This window comes from Podarcis gaigeae (assembly GCF_964106915.1).
Source record: "Podarcis gaigeae genome assembly, chromosome: 14".
NCBI classification, from domain to species: domain Eukaryota; kingdom Metazoa; phylum Chordata; class Lepidosauria; order Squamata; family Lacertidae; genus Podarcis; species Podarcis gaigeae.
The window spans coordinates 40,225,000-40,240,168 of NC_139690.1; the positions used below are offsets into that span (position 1 = coordinate 40,225,000).

General features: G+C 42.8%; 1 protein-coding gene across 5 annotated transcripts in view; it reads left to right on the forward strand.

Annotated features, from left to right (window-relative positions):
* Positions 1 to 15,169, forward strand: part of VPS35L (VPS35 endosomal protein sorting factor like) — a 78,949-nt gene that overhangs the window by 40,751 nt on the left and 23,029 nt on the right. For all 5 annotated transcript variants that reach the window (XM_083711373.1, XM_083711371.1, XM_083711374.1 and 2 more), the window contains 6 exons: positions 465 to 550; positions 5,966 to 6,046; positions 11,458 to 11,521; positions 12,095 to 12,193; positions 13,000 to 13,077; positions 13,339 to 13,453. In XM_083711373.1, coding sequence (XP_083567499.1) covers positions 465 to 550; positions 5,966 to 6,046; positions 11,458 to 11,521; positions 12,095 to 12,193; positions 13,000 to 13,077; positions 13,339 to 13,453 — 523 coding nt within the window. The remainder of the gene's footprint in view (positions 1 to 464; positions 551 to 5,965; positions 6,047 to 11,457; positions 11,522 to 12,094; positions 12,194 to 12,999; positions 13,078 to 13,338; positions 13,454 to 15,169) is intronic.

The window sequence follows — 15,169 nt, forward strand, 5'->3', positions numbered from 1 at the left end:
TGGCTGATCCGGGTCTTCCTGTTCTCCCCACCCTTAGCTATAAATTACTCTTGTCATCTGCTCACCCCATTCTCACTATGCAGTCATTGGGAGAGCCCAACGAACCTGGCATATGGGCAAAAGCCAGACCCAAACCAAGATTGGCTTTGTTTTGCTTTTCTATTCTGCTCCACAGCCACAAAGGCTTCTCAAAATAGTTTATGACTTCCTTAAACAACGGTTCTGACCCCTTCTGTCCAACACCTTGTCCCTTGCCTGTTTGTCCCCAATGTCTTACGGCTCCCCAGTCATTTTGTAGCTGGCAGAGGCTGTAGCTCAGTGTTAGCATGCATGCCTGGACTCCCAGGGCGCTTACTCCCAACCATAGTTGCATGCCCCCCAAGATGAAGCAAGGTATTCTGCAAATATAGGCTAGCTCAAGCTGTAAGTACCTAAACTTGGTGGTATTTCTGTTGACTTTTTAGGAGAAATTCTTACCATTCTTGGATATGTTCCAGAAAGAGAGTGTGAGAGTGGAGGTTTGTAAGTGCATCATGGAAGCTTTTATTAAGTAAGTATAAAGTATTCTGATTAAGTGCACTCTAGAGACTCTAGACCATCTATTAAAGGGTTGTTAAGGGCCACAGAGTGAATTGGTCTGCAGTCCATTTGGCATTGGAAATGTATTTCTGCTGACATTAAAGATTAGTCTAAAAAGAGCATTTAAATACAATATAATTCCTATTGATGTTTATATAAATAGCTTATTATGAAACGAACTGCATTAGGGTAGTCTTGCTATGTTTTAAAGTATGTTTTGCAGTTAGACATGCTGGATTCAAGGCAGCAGTGTATTTGAATGTGAGCAAACAGAAATGCAAGGCCCTGTTGTCTGAATGCACATTTGCTGCAAAGCTGATACTCAGGCAGTTATGGAGGGTGGTTCCCATTTTCCTGTGGCTTGAATAGATATGTGTGCTAAGCTTTATGTACTTGTGTGTTAAATACAGACACTTCAGAGTTAGGCCATACCTAAAGCACATTTAACACATAGTTTAGGCACATGGCTTCCTCCAGAGATTCTTGGGAACTGTGGCTTACTCACAGAACTACAATTCCCAGCACCCTTAGCAGTTCCCAGGATTCTTTGGGGGAAGCCATGTGTGTTTCATGTGCTTTAAATGTGGGTGTGACCCCTGTGCTCCTAAAATAAAAGCTTTGATGCATATTGCATCAAGAAAACCCATATTGCTAGTTTTCAGATGGTACCGGTATATACTGTAGCTGATAACCATCTTAGAAGAGACATTCCTCTATCTGTGAAAGTGAAGAGGGAAATGATCCTTTTCAGAGGCTGCCTGCCATCTTGGAGGCTTTGTCACTCCTTACAATAGCAAACTCTGGAAGTGAGTGCCAACAGAAATGGAGCCAAAACAGGTTCCACCTAGAAACTAGCGGGAGAGGTATCCAACATGCCTGGGAGAATCCCAGGGTTTTCGGAAGTATGAAAATAGAAACCAACCAAAAAACCCAAGGGAGACCCTACTCCCTGCCCAGTTATGAATGAGCATGTGCATTTGCCATGGAACGTTGACTGTCATTTGGAAAAGAAAAGGGAAATGCAAGTCAGTGGGGAGGAAGAGGGATCAATGGATGGAACTCTGAACAAGCACTCTCCTTTTAGGAAGGGAGAGTGCATTGCAGTATTTCTGTGTGGATTCCGCTTGTTTATATTCTTACAAAACCTGTTTCCTGGTTAATTGGTGATGCCTCTTCAAGTTGGTTTTTAAAAAGGATATTAATCTATTAATTCATTTTGAAAGGATGAAGCCTTTCTGCTGCTAGATTTGTCGCTCATTGTGCAGCAGCTTGAATAGGTTGAAGGTGATACTTTGCCATATGCTTCTCTGCTGCACTGACAGCCGCTGTGATAGCAGGATGCAAACACATGAGCATCTGGGCCTTACAGGCTCCACTGCAGAAAAGTCAGCACTTTAAATTAAAACAAAATCAAAATAGTTTCTTTTTCAGTGCTGAATGCATTCTTTCTCAAAGGGGCTTTAATTTCCTTTTTATCGCCTTGTGATATTTAGACTGCAGGTTCACGTTGTTAAGTGGTGACAACTGAGTCTTGAGAAAACACTTCACAGAAATGTTAACTGGAGGCTTTTGTTTTAATTTCCTCAATCCATTATAAAGAGCGCAGTGTTGTATCTCATTGATTCGTGTGGTAGTTTGTCAGTTCAGGAGTGATGGATGATAAAACTCTCACATGCACTTTTGATTGGCTTGGCATTATACATTATTGTAAATAAAAGTACTAGCCTGTGCTGGCAGGAAGTGCCGTCCACACCCGTACGAGAAGCACATTTTAGCAAGAACAACTGATCTAGTCTGTGTTCTCTCTTCCCTGTCCCCGTTGTGACAGTTTATTCTTTGCAACACTTTCCCCCCTAATCTTAATGTTGGCTTGCAGTTCCGTCATCTTTGCCTTTAGCATTATATTGTTGGTTCATTTTGGACACCTCAACCAAAAGAGCAACAAAACTGGGTCTCAGGATCAGTCTCTTAGGTTTTTGCATGGTTGTTTATAAGCTACTGGCCAAACTCTGGATTTCATACAGCAGTCTGTGTTTCTTCCTAGGAGGTGCCTGTCATGTAAGGCAGGCTGAATTCTCTCTTCTTCTCCCCCATTCAGGTTCCCTACTGATCTCCCGCTGAGACCTGGCTTTTTATGCAATAGGGGGCCTGTTGACCTCATCCAGTTTCCTTTTTTCTTAGAAGCTGGATGTCTTTTTCTTTTTTCTTTTTTAACCAATTTCCTCCCTCCTTTCAGCTGGGGCTGGACAGCCTGGAGTAGGAGAGCCAAGGGTATTAACCCATCCAAGGGCATTTCATTCTTCTGCAGCCTCCCCTGCATAAAAAGGTCACACTGAATCGGGCTGTTGTCATCCTTGCTGCCTCTTTCTTCTTCTGTAATTCAGTGAGTGGGCAGTTTTGCTATGACATTCAGTATCTTAATGAACTGAAGTAAAACAAAGTTCTCGAGGGGGCACTAGGACACCTCCATGCAGGTTGTCTTCATCCTAGTACTCAGCAGCAGGAAATGATGGCATTCCAAGGTAGCTACTATGGAACTCGCCCCTTGAAATACCAGCTCATTTCCTGCCTTTGTTTAAAAGGCATCTCCTTGAGCTGTGCTTATAGTCTGTCTGATTCTACTCTCTCAGGCCTGTTGTGTGTTGTTTTTTTGTGGACCGTGTGCCAGCTGTCTGTGTGTGTCTGCCCCGGGGTGAAATTTTCCTCCCTGTGGGATTTGAGTGTGCTTGGTCTGCTGTTTGTATTTTCCTTCTCAGTTACTGCTTAATTTACCTTTTGTGTTCCATAAAATTTCCTTAGATTAGCTGTCCCTTTCAAAACCTTCCAGAATTTATTATTACCTTTGATCCCTCTGTTTTGTTTTCACTCCAGATTAATTATTGATTGTCTTGTGATCTCAGGCTTGGTTCATGTATTAGGGCCAGATCTTGACTACAGCTTGGGGTTGTGTACTTTCCCCTTTTACTCATGGAAGGGTTTTTTTGGGGGGGGTGGGGGGTGGGCAATCAGCATCTTGTTGTTGCTTAGTTGTTTAGTTGTGTCCGACTTTTCATGACCCCAAGGACCAGAGCACACCAGGCACTTCTGTCTTCCACTGCCTCCCGCAGTTTGGTCAAACTCATGCTGGTAGCTTCGAGAACACTATCCAACCATCTTGTCCTCTGTCGTCCCCTTCTCCTTGTGCCCTCAATCTTTCCCAACATCAGGGTCTTTTCCAGGGAGTCTTCTCTTCTCATGAGGTAGCCAAAGTATTGGAGCCTCAAAACAGCATCTTAAGTCATAGAATTGGAAGGAACCCTGCAGATCATCTTAGTCCAACCCCCTAAAATGCAGGAATATGCAGTTGTCCCTTACGGGGATCAAACCTGCAACCTTGGCGTTATCAGCAGCATGCTCTAACCAACAGAGCTATCCATCTGGAGGGCACGAGGTTGAGGAAGGCTACTGTAGTGTGAAGAAGTAGTTTCATTTATCTGGCCTGGATCCTGAGCTGCAGTAGTTTGGACCCACTTTTAGTCCACACATGTATTTTTAACGTATACATTGAAAAAACAACAACCGTATATTTGTTTGGTGGTTGTACTGCCATGGTGACTCACACTAGACCCAGATTGTGTTCCCATAGTAGTCCACCATTTTAAGATCAGGGGGTTGAAAGCATCTGGACAGCATCCGGTAAGTCTGCTCCATGGTGACCCCAGTCCTAAGGCAAACTCTTGTATGGCAGTGGCTCCATTGTACTTTTGTTCCCCCAGATCAGGAGTTGTGCGAGAGAGCAAGGCGCTCTTTTGTTCATTCGTCACACCTTTGCTGTGCAGTAAATAGAGTATAGAGCTTTTAATACCCTATAATCAAAGAGCACTTCAAGGGAATGCTTATTTTCTATGACAAGACCTTTTACACAGCAGGAAAGCATAATCCGGGTAGATGGAAAGAACCGCTAATTACCATGCTAATTGTTCCTGCAGCTTCTAGGGAGCAGAAGGCACTGGATGCAGAACTTCCTGTGTGTTGCTGAATGCCAAAGTGCCATATATCCATCTGGGCCTGGGGCTTTGTGTGGTTTCAGGTTTTTGAGTACTGTCTCTATTTCCTCTGGGGTGATAGGGCTGTCCATGAATTCTTGTTCCTCTGCAGTTACGAATCTTCTGATTTCCTGTACAGGTGGGTTGTGGGAGATGTATAGATTGGCGTAAAATTCAGCAAATTCTGAGGTTATTTCTTTGGTGGAGGATGTTATGTTACCATCTTTTTTTAGTGACACAGTGTATTCTGTTTTGAGCGACCCCCCCCCTCCTTGCATTTGTTTGCTAATAGCCTGGAGTTCTTCCCTCCATATTCGTAAAAGCATTGTTTAGAGTATAGGATGTTAATCATTGTTTTATTGATTTTTAGAGAGTCAGTTTCCCTCCTTTTTTGTTTTTTGAGTTTTAAGGAGTTTTTTTGGCTCCTGTTTGTTTCGGAGTGCAATGAGAGGGTCGTAATGTCTTGTTCTAATTTACCAATTTTTGAGGAGGTTTTGTTTTTTAAAGGATGCCCTCTCCTTTTTGCAGGCTCCTCTGGTGACCACTTTCATTGTGTCCCAGAGGATGGGGGTTGTTATGTTGCCCTCATCATCATCCTTAAAGTAGTTTTGGAGAGTTTTCAAGGCATGATTGGCGTTACCACATGATTATTTTTGTCACTTCAGCTTTGCCTGGGGAACATTTCACTTACATTATTTTTTGTGGCATGGTCTAGCAGTTTATCCCGAGAAGGAAGCTCACTGTTCTGAACTGTTTCCGAGTTGTTAAATGCCCTTTTCTAGAGTAATATTCACCATACCCCCCTCCCCCAAATAAAAATGTATGTGTTAGAATCACTTTGCAATGACTTCACCACAACAGTAAGTAGCACAAGGTCCCGAGCTGGTTCACACATAACTCAGAAGTAAGGCCCTGTCTGCACTGTGCATTTTAAAGCAGCATCATACCACTACAAGCAGTTGTGGCTTCCCCCCAAAGAATCCTGGGAACTGTAGTTTGCTAAGGGTACAAAGAGTTGTTAGTAGACCTTATTCCACTCACAGAGCTAACAGTTCCCTGGGAAGAAGGAGTGATTGTTAAACCACTTTGGGAACTGTAGCTCTGTGAGTAGAATAGGGGTCTTCTAACAACTCTTAGTACCCTGAACAAACTACAGTTCCCAGGATTCTTTGGGGGGAGAGCCATGGCTGTTTAAAGTAGTGTGATACTGCTTTAATTGCACAGTGCTGATGGGGCTTAAGTGTATATGCTTCCTCCCCCATCCCCAATCTGATTTTGCGTAACCCATGTTAAACCATCACAGCTTCAACCTTACTGCTAATAATATTTTTCATTCTTGTTTTTCTGAACGTGTTGTTTAGGCACCAACAGGAGCCGACCAAGGACCCCGTCATCCTCAATGCCCTTCTGCATGTGTGCAAGACAATGCATGATTCTGTGAAGTAAGGTTTTTTCGCTGTCTCCTTATAATGAATTTCATTTTAAACGGTGGTGGTTGTTGTTGTTGTGATCAGTTCTGAGGCCAAGGCTTCAGGGTTGGAGAACTGTTTTTCCATGTGCTGCTTTTATTCAGGGCTGTGTGCAGGAAAACAAAATACCAGCACTGGCCTGCTTGCTCCTTAAAACGTTGCTTTGTTCTAAATGCAAAACAAAGAGAAGATGATCTGGGATGTGCTGGTGACTTCACAGCTTAACAAATGGGTTATGGGTGGAGCAAGAGAGAGGCGGCAGGGAATAAATGTTAAGAGTGTCAAAAGGGATAAACAAAATGAAATGCTTTTGTGAGATGCAGGTGTCAGTTAAAGTGCCTCTCCAAAAAGCACTCACAACTCCAGTGAACAATAGAGTATTGATATGGGTATGCTTATACCTGACAAGTATTTTAAAAACAAACAAATATTGGAAGTAAATAACAGAACACATTTAAATGCTTTTTTTGCCATTTTGAAATGCATACTCTCTCCTGTTAGGTACTCCTTTGTACTCTTCTTCCAGCAAAAAGCTGCTCCCCTGATTTGTTGTTGTTTAGTCGTTTAGTCGTGTCTGACTCTTCGTGACCCCATGCACGCCAGGCACTCCTGTCTTCCACTGCCTCCCGCAGTTTGGTCAGACTCATGTTTGTGGCTTCGAGAACACCATCCAACCATCTCATCCTGTCGTCCCCTTCTCCTTGTGCCCTCCATCTTTCCCAACATCCGGGTCTTTTCCAGGGAGTCTTCTCTTCTCATGAGGTGGCCAAAGTACTGGAGCCTCAGCTTCATGATCTGTCCTTCCAGTGAGCACTCAGGGCTGATTTCCTTCAGAATGGATCGGTTTGTTCTTCTTGCAGTCCATGGGACTCTCAAGAGTCTCCTCCAGCACCATAATTCAAAAGCATCAATTCTTCGGCGATCAGCCTTCTTTATGGTCCAGCTCTCACTTCCATACTGGGAAAACCATGGCTCCCCTGATACTTAGTGCCAAAAGGATGCTAAGAACTTACAGGAAGAGAACATAGAAATGTCATTTCTGCATTTTCTTTCTTTGTGGTGCCTGGGCAGTCTCTGTGCTCAGCTGGTTGCCTGCTTCAGTGGGCAGGAGGGGGGCGCATTTTGATAGATGCCTTTTAATGCCAGGCAAGGAGGGAAGATTACCGTATTTTTTGCTCTATAAGACTCACTTTTTCCTTCCTAAAAAGTAAGGGGAAATGTGTGTGCGCCTTATGGGCGAATGCAGGCTGCGCAGTTGTCACAGAACCCAGAACAGCAAGAGGGATTGCTGCTTTCATTGCGCAGCAATCACTCTTGCTGTTCTGGCTTCTGAGATTCAGAATTTTTTTTTTCTTGTTTTCTTCCTCCAAAAACTAGGTTCGTCTTGTGGTCTGGTGCGTCTTATAGAGCGAAAAATACGGTACTCACAAGATCTATGGATCTCGGTCTTGCTTTCTCTGAGTTTCTCATTCTTCTGATCTTAAGTTCACATTTCCTCCGTATCTGCATCAGCTTTGCAAAAAGAATTTAAAGGCCCACTTAAAAACCCACGTGCATTTATGTGTGCATTTCCCACGGTATCCCTGTTTTTGCCAGCAATTTATTCCCTAGTGTGGTGGATTTTTGCAAATTATTTTCATGAATATATGCATTTTTGTGCTTATATGCACATGCACTTTTGAACTGTTTCACAATGTTAGAAGAAGTGCAAACTTCAGAGATAGCCGCATTAGTCTGAGAAGTGCCAGTTAAGAGATTTGCATTCAAATGCCAGCCATGCTAATTTCCCTCCCATTATTTGGTCACAATTGCAGGATTTGCCCTGATCCTGGTTTACATATCATAGCAAATGTGCAAATGTGTGGGCTTTCAGAGAAGAGACTTTTTTTTTACTGAGCTAAGCTAAGCTGAAGGACATTCCCAGTCCTACCTGGAAACGTGTGGGACTTATGGGCAAGGGAGATGCAAAAGACACTTGCATTTCCTGCTACTCTACAGTGCCACCAGATTCAAAACTGCTGTGCGACACTGTGATGAGATCAATACAGGAGGTCGGTGGTGTCGCTGAGAACAAAATCTTACTTGTTTCTGGCATCATCTTTGCTTCCTTAGTCCTTTTATCTAATAAAGGCAGAAATTCACTTTTTAAAATAAATAAACAAAGCACATTAAAAAAACAAATGATTTTCCATGTCTGTAAATCTTGTTCCTATAAACAGAAAACATGATTTTTGAACTAAAGGGATCTCAATATGCAGCCTATTTCTTTGGCATACAATAACAACCATTTGGTCCATTTCTATTTCTTGGTCATCTACTCCTTAATTGCAGGAATGGGACTAACTTTTTAGTGCTGAATCCATATGATTCTTGCTATCATTAGTAAGTTCTGAAGTAATAAAATAATTGCCCTGGACTATCAGTCGTTGAAATTTTTCATAAGCACTTCTTCTGGTACAGGTGTTAATCTGGTCTCAGTTACCAGGGCAATAAGTTCTAGCAAATGCACTCGTAACAATACTGGGTTGTGTTTACTGTTAGCGCTACTCAGAGTGGATCCCTTGAAATTAATGGACAAGACATACTTGCACCCACCAATTTCAAGAGGTTTACTCGGAGTGAAACTTGGTTGGATTCAAATGCTAAACAGTTTCTTCCTTAAATCTTGCTTTGTTTCTGAAATAATTCTGCAACATCTGCAAGAGCCTGCATCCACTGGATTGCCCAGCCTTTGCAAAAGGAGCTGTATTGCAAAGCTTTGCAAAAATAGTGACCAAGGAAAAGGTCACATCCAAATCCTTCATTTAAAGCAAATGTAAGAGTAATGACTTATCCCAAAGAATCTCGGGAACTGTAGTCTACCACTCACAGAGCCACCTTTAACAAACTACAGTTCTCAGGATTCTTTAGAGGAAGTCATGAGTGTTACAGTCCTAGAAGAGTGCTTGAAATGTATGCTGTGGATGTGACCTGTGCTGCAAATTGGGAAGTCCCTGGTTTGAATGTCACCTCTGGCATCATCATCATCATCATCATCATCATCATCATCATATATTATTCATACCCCACCCATTGGGCTTGGTTTCCCCAGCCACTCTGGGCGGCTCCCAACAGAATATTAAAAATATGATCAAACATTAAAAATTTCCCTAAACAGGGCTGCCTTCAGATTCTTTCTAAAAATCAGATACCGTATTTTTTGCTCTATAAGACTCACTTTTCCCTCCTAAAAAGTAAGGGGAAATGTGTGTGTGTCTTATGGAGCGAATGCAGGCTGCTCAGCTATCCCAGAAGCCAGAACAGCAAGAGGTATCGCTGCTTTCACTGCGCAGCGATCCCTCTTGTTCCGGCTTCTGAGATTCAGATTTTTTTTTCTTGTTTTCCTCCTCCAAAAACTAGCTGCGTCTTATGGTCTGGTGCATCTTATAGAGCGAAAAATACGGTAGTTGTTTATTTCCTTGACATCTGATGGGAGGGCATTCCACAGGGTGGGTGCCACTATCAAGAAGGCCCTCTGAGCTTGCTTGGTGGCCTTAGACAGGCTGCACTCTCTCACAAGAGCAAAAACAGACCCTGCTGGATCAGGCCAATAACCAATTTAGTCCAGCATCCTATTTTCACGGTAGCCAGCTTCAGTCCCCCTGTCTCCTATATGGAGTGACAATACAGACTTGCCTTACAGAGGTGCTGGTAACATTTCCATTGCAGTTCCAAATGTTAAAGTGTGTTTTAGATTAAAAAGTTGAACTAGATAATGCCATTTTCCTGCTTGGGCTCTACTCAAGCTAAAGCACTGTGTGGGTCATTTAAACAGCTGCTTTGCGGTCATGTTTTTAAATTAGCAATTTTTATTGGGGACCCAGTGCTCCCTTCCACGCATCTTCCAAAGCATCCATCAGTTTCTTGTTATGCCTGTATTGGATGGCGAAACCCTAATGAGCTAATCATGGTGAAGGTTCACTCTTCCCTTCCAATTGAATTTGTATTCCAGAGCAATTACTCTGTTCCCATCTGGTGTCTGCACTAGGAGAATTGCAAAATGGTACACCAGGGACTAGCATGCCCAGGATTAAACTGGATTACTTAATTGTAATTGAGCGTGGTTCGTTTTCATATGAATGTGTATGGTTTTATTACCTTCCCATTTGGTAACCAAATTAAATGCTAATGATATGAAACTGAATTTGCTACCCTCCACCCCCCGCCAATATCCCAGCAGTTTATGGCTATTGTTTTGGCCCAGTGTATCGCACCATGATGTGCTACTTTTGCTGTGCAGATGTTTACACTTGTTGTGTTCTATGGCCCTATCCTAAATTAATTTTGGAATTGTTAATTTGCAAACAATGACTGCTCACTGTTACAGGTGGATTCAAACTCTTTTCCAAAACAGTTTTGTCCCACGGTAGATGTTGGATAGCTTAGTTGGTAAACTCTTAATCTTAGGGTAGTGGGCTTGAGCCCTTTATTGGGCAAAAGATTCCTTCATTTCAGAGGGTTGGACTCAATGGCCCTTGTGGTCCCTTCCAACTCTACAATTCTAGAGATTTATTCCCACTTTCCCTGGTTCACAATGCAGTGAAGTTTATAAAGAAGTAAAAGCATAGTTTGCAAATCACTGAGAGTTGCACAATTTGCTGCACTTGCTGATCTCATTTTGGTTCATGATCTGCACAAGTATTAAACCTCTTCTTGTTATCATATTCTCCCTCCCTCCCCCCCCCTCTCTCTGTGTGTGTGTGTGGAACACATTCATGGCATGGAAAAGGTCCCATGTTTCATTCTAGGCATCTCCGGGTAGGGATAGGAAAAAACCTCCTGTCTGAAAGTTTGGAGAGCCATTGCCAACGTAGCGTTGGCCATACGAAGCTAGAGGAACACAATGGTATAGAGCAGCTTCCTATTTGCCTGTGATAAATGGGACTTGGTAGCAAGGTAGAAAGACACCATCTTGACTGCAAGTCAAGTGAAGCAGGAGTTTGAGGACTGGGGCATTTCAAACATTGCTTGTGTGACTTTTCTGTTCTACAGACATCTTTTGGCATGCTGTAGTTCAGGGGTCGGGAACCTCAAGCCAGGGAGTCAAAAGTGCCCCTCCCAGCCTCTTTTGTTTGGTCCTCGGGATTCTCCCCAGGTCATGATCCGTCCAGATCAGCTCGGGTGAATCTGCTTTGAAATGAGAGTTGTTCAGATTCCTCCCCCATCCCTACCCTGGGGTAAGCCGCACTGAATTCAACAGGGCTCATTTCTCACGTTTATGCTATAAACCGATTTGAGGTTTTTATTAAAAATATAAAGCGGTATAGAAAGGAAATGAATAATAATAATAATGTAGCATCAATTTATTTTCAATGGGTTTCTTAATTATTGATGCTTTTTTGTAGTGCACTGACACTAGAAGACGAAAAACGAATGCTAGCCTCTTTGATAAATGGATTTTTGAGAATGGTGAGTATCTGCTGGGCTGGTCAGTGTTTTAATCTGCATTTTAATTGTACTTTTAACTGGCTGCTAGTTTTTGGCTTTGGCAGTGTGTGTGTGTGTGTGTGTGTGTGTGTGTGTGTGTTTAAAAGAAAGCACAGTATATCTGATGTAATGTGTAGTTTGGCCCTTAGCTTTTAATTATGACACCTAAATTAAACCTTCCATGGGCAGATGCAGTATACCTCAGGATGCTAGAAGATGCACAGCAGGGCTTGCCTTTGTAATTATGCTTGTGAATTTCACAGCAGCATCTGGCTTTACACTGGGGGCGGGGGAGGCATGCTGAGTGACATAGACCTCTTGCTCTGATCCAGTGGGGCTACTGTTTTGCCCCCATTGCACCAGAGAGTTGTGTGTTCCTAAAGGTTCTGTCAAACGAAGCGAAAGAAAAAAAAAAGATGTGATATGAACCACATTGCTTGGTAAATACTGCATGAAAGAGTTAGCGCTGCACTGCATCAAATGAGATGGAAAGAATGGGTAACTGGATGCCAGAGTCCTGTATAAGAAATGACTTTGTGAATCTTTTAAATCCAGGTTTCATTTGGCCGTGACTTTGAGCAGCAGCTGAGTTTTTATGTTGAAGCCAGATCAATGTTTTGCAATTTGGAACCTGTTCTCGTCCAGCTGATTCACGTGAGCATACTTCCTTAAGTTGAAATAGGACTTCAGGAGCTGTGTGAGCTATTTTGTCCTGCTGCATTCCGTCATTCCTTGCATTTCATTACAGAGCAAGGTCAATTTTGTTGGCATTTTAACAGCAGAGAATTTGCATTCGTACATCATGTTTTATATTGATATTTGGCATGTTGCTGGTGAATTCATCCTGCAAATTGAAAAGCACAAAGTCGTATGAGCCGATAGCTCATTAGTGGGGAATATTCTGAATTGCCTCCTTCATTTTCAGTGTTCCTCTTTCCTGCTTTTATATAGGAAAAACAGTATTTGAAATATACTTTTCCTCAGTCTAAACTGATTGCTCCTGGGCACTAAACTAGCACAGCAACTAGTTTTGAATTTTTAAAGGTGGCATTCTTATCCCTAAGTCATGGGTGGAGGACTTAAATTTCAGGGGCCAAAAACACACTCCCCCAGCCATTTTTTCTGACCCTTGTAACCCTTCCCAGCTCACACCTCTTCTCCCCAGGCAACATTCCTCCTGCTTTGCTCTGGAAGTGTTTTCACCTGAATGGAATGTACCCTTGAACTCAGGCAAATTTTGGTTATCCTCATGTGGGGTTTTGGTCTTGTTTTTGCACATAGTATGCACAACCCTCCTTGCACATCATTATAGCTTTCATTTTCCCTGAAGCTTGTATTTCATATCAGTTAAACAAGAATATTTGCTATTTATTTAGTTCCATTGACTTCTGCTGGAGAAATCCTTGAATTGTTTGAGTTGCAGAGTTGCTTCTGTAGTTAACATAATCTTTTAAAAACAGAGTGTGAACCAGCTGGCGATGGAAACGCGAAAAGTGATGAAAGGGAATCATTCCAGAAAAACGGCTGCATTTGTCAGGGTAGGTGTGAAAACTGAAGGAATTCTTCATCCTTATTTTTTCTGCATGAACTATGGTCTGTATTGGCCATGGTTTAGCACGGGGGGTGGTGGGCTGGTTGTACTTATGCTCCCACTATTTCTGAGTACACTTTAGTCATTTTAAGTGGAGGTGATGGGATTTGGCACCCAGCAACATCTGGAGGGCCACGATTCCCCAAACCTCTGATTTAAGACATGTTCAGAATAGTCTTTGAAAACTTTTCTTACCTTTTTTTTTAAGGCTTGCGTTGCCTTCTGCTTCATTACAATTCCATCTTTGACAAGCATATTTTCTCGTCTCAATCTGTACCTGCACTCTGGACAGATTGCTTTGGCAAACCAGTGCCTTTCGCAAGGTAAGCCTCATGATCTTTCTTCATTTGTAAAAGAAGTTCTTATTTTAGGAAGCAGTCTTTCTAGCTACAGTGGGAACACATGAGGATTGCTTCTGTTGGGAAGGAGCTGGTTCCTTTGCTTGTCATGGCTCCTTTGCACAGAACAGATATGCTTTGGAGAAGGGCCATAGCACCCCCCTTCATTGCAGAAGGTCCCAGGTTCAGTCCCCTGGAATCTCAGGTACAGCTGGGACTGTCCCCCATCTGAAACCCTGGCAGTTGCCAGTCAGTTTAGACTCTAGAACAAGACTGAGCTGGTTGCACCAATGGTCTGATTTAGTATAAGGCAGTTTCCTATGTCCCCGTGTTCCACGCTAAGGGAAAGTATTCAGCTAGTAAAAAAAAGAAATTGTGTAGGAAAGAGTGTAGGCATGGCACGATAAGAGCTTGGAATTCTAAGATCTAAGGAATGCGCACATTTTACTTAAAAGTGCTACTCAACCTATGATTAAATAACACTACTCAGAGCCTGGATTTTGCTTTTAGGCAAGACATAAAACAAGCAGAGCATACAAACGTGTGACATGTTTTAAGAATTCTAGCATTATTTTTGGCAAGTGGTAAGGACGTTAATGCTGACATGCTAATTTGCTTAACAATGAGACTGTTTTTGTTCCTTCAGAACAAAACCTTCCTCTGCCTGTAAAAAAAAAAAAGAGAAAAGTCTTTAACTGCTACATGTTTAGTCCCATAAAACATTTCAACCCTTCTTTTCCAAGAGGAGTTCATTTTGGTGGAAGCTCTTCCTTTGTGCTAGATGTATTTGGTACAACATCTTCAGGCTTTAGAAACAATGCATAACTGATGCCTTGGATGCAGTCCAAACATCCCTTCAGGTGTCAGTGTCATGGTTTATGTAGCAAAAGTTATATCACAAGGAATCCCTATAAATGCATTTTGAGTGGAGAGCAATACAGCCTGGTTTGGGGAGGATTCTCGAAAAGGCAAGAGTGTGTGACACCCTTCTTCCAGCAGAACAAGGCTTCTTGTTGTTGCCATTTTTACAGTCGAGAAGATGATGTCCTGAACATTTGCCCTCTGGGCTGTTCTTCCTGTTGTAGGGTTGTGATGGTTGAAAGATGTATAAAGGGTTAGTCCCTTCTCAGAATGAGCTTACAACATGGTGTAGGGAAGTGCTGTAGCTCAGTGGGTAGTTTGCATGCCAGAGCCCTCAGATTCAGTCCCCAGCATCTCTTGGTGTGGTTGGGCAAGACTCTTCTTAGAAATTCTGGAGAGCCACTGCTCAATGTGCAGATAGTGCTGAACTAGGTAGTGTTAGAATTCCTGCTCCGTGCTTGCGGTCATGGGATTTTTGTCTATCACCTGGTGGTGTATTGACTGAGTGGGAAGTGACAGAAACAGGATGTTTATGTTACTGTGTTCCGTGAAGTGGGACAATTGTCCTTTGTTCCTTTTCCTCTTTGCTGTCTGGTGCTAGAGAGAGAAGGAGCCATGTTGCAGTGCTCTGTGTGTGTTTGCATGTAAATAAAGTAGATTAGCCAAAATGCTGAGTTGCTGAGGTCGGTCATGCAAAGCTGTGCAAACACTGCGGATCCCTAAGTGTGCCGGTGTCAGTTGGCATCAGCTGCTGTGATGTTCGGGCTGAAGAAAGCTTATGAAGCTCCCAAACGATCGATCAGGAGGGAGGGAACATTCCAGTCCGGCATGTGTCTCTGC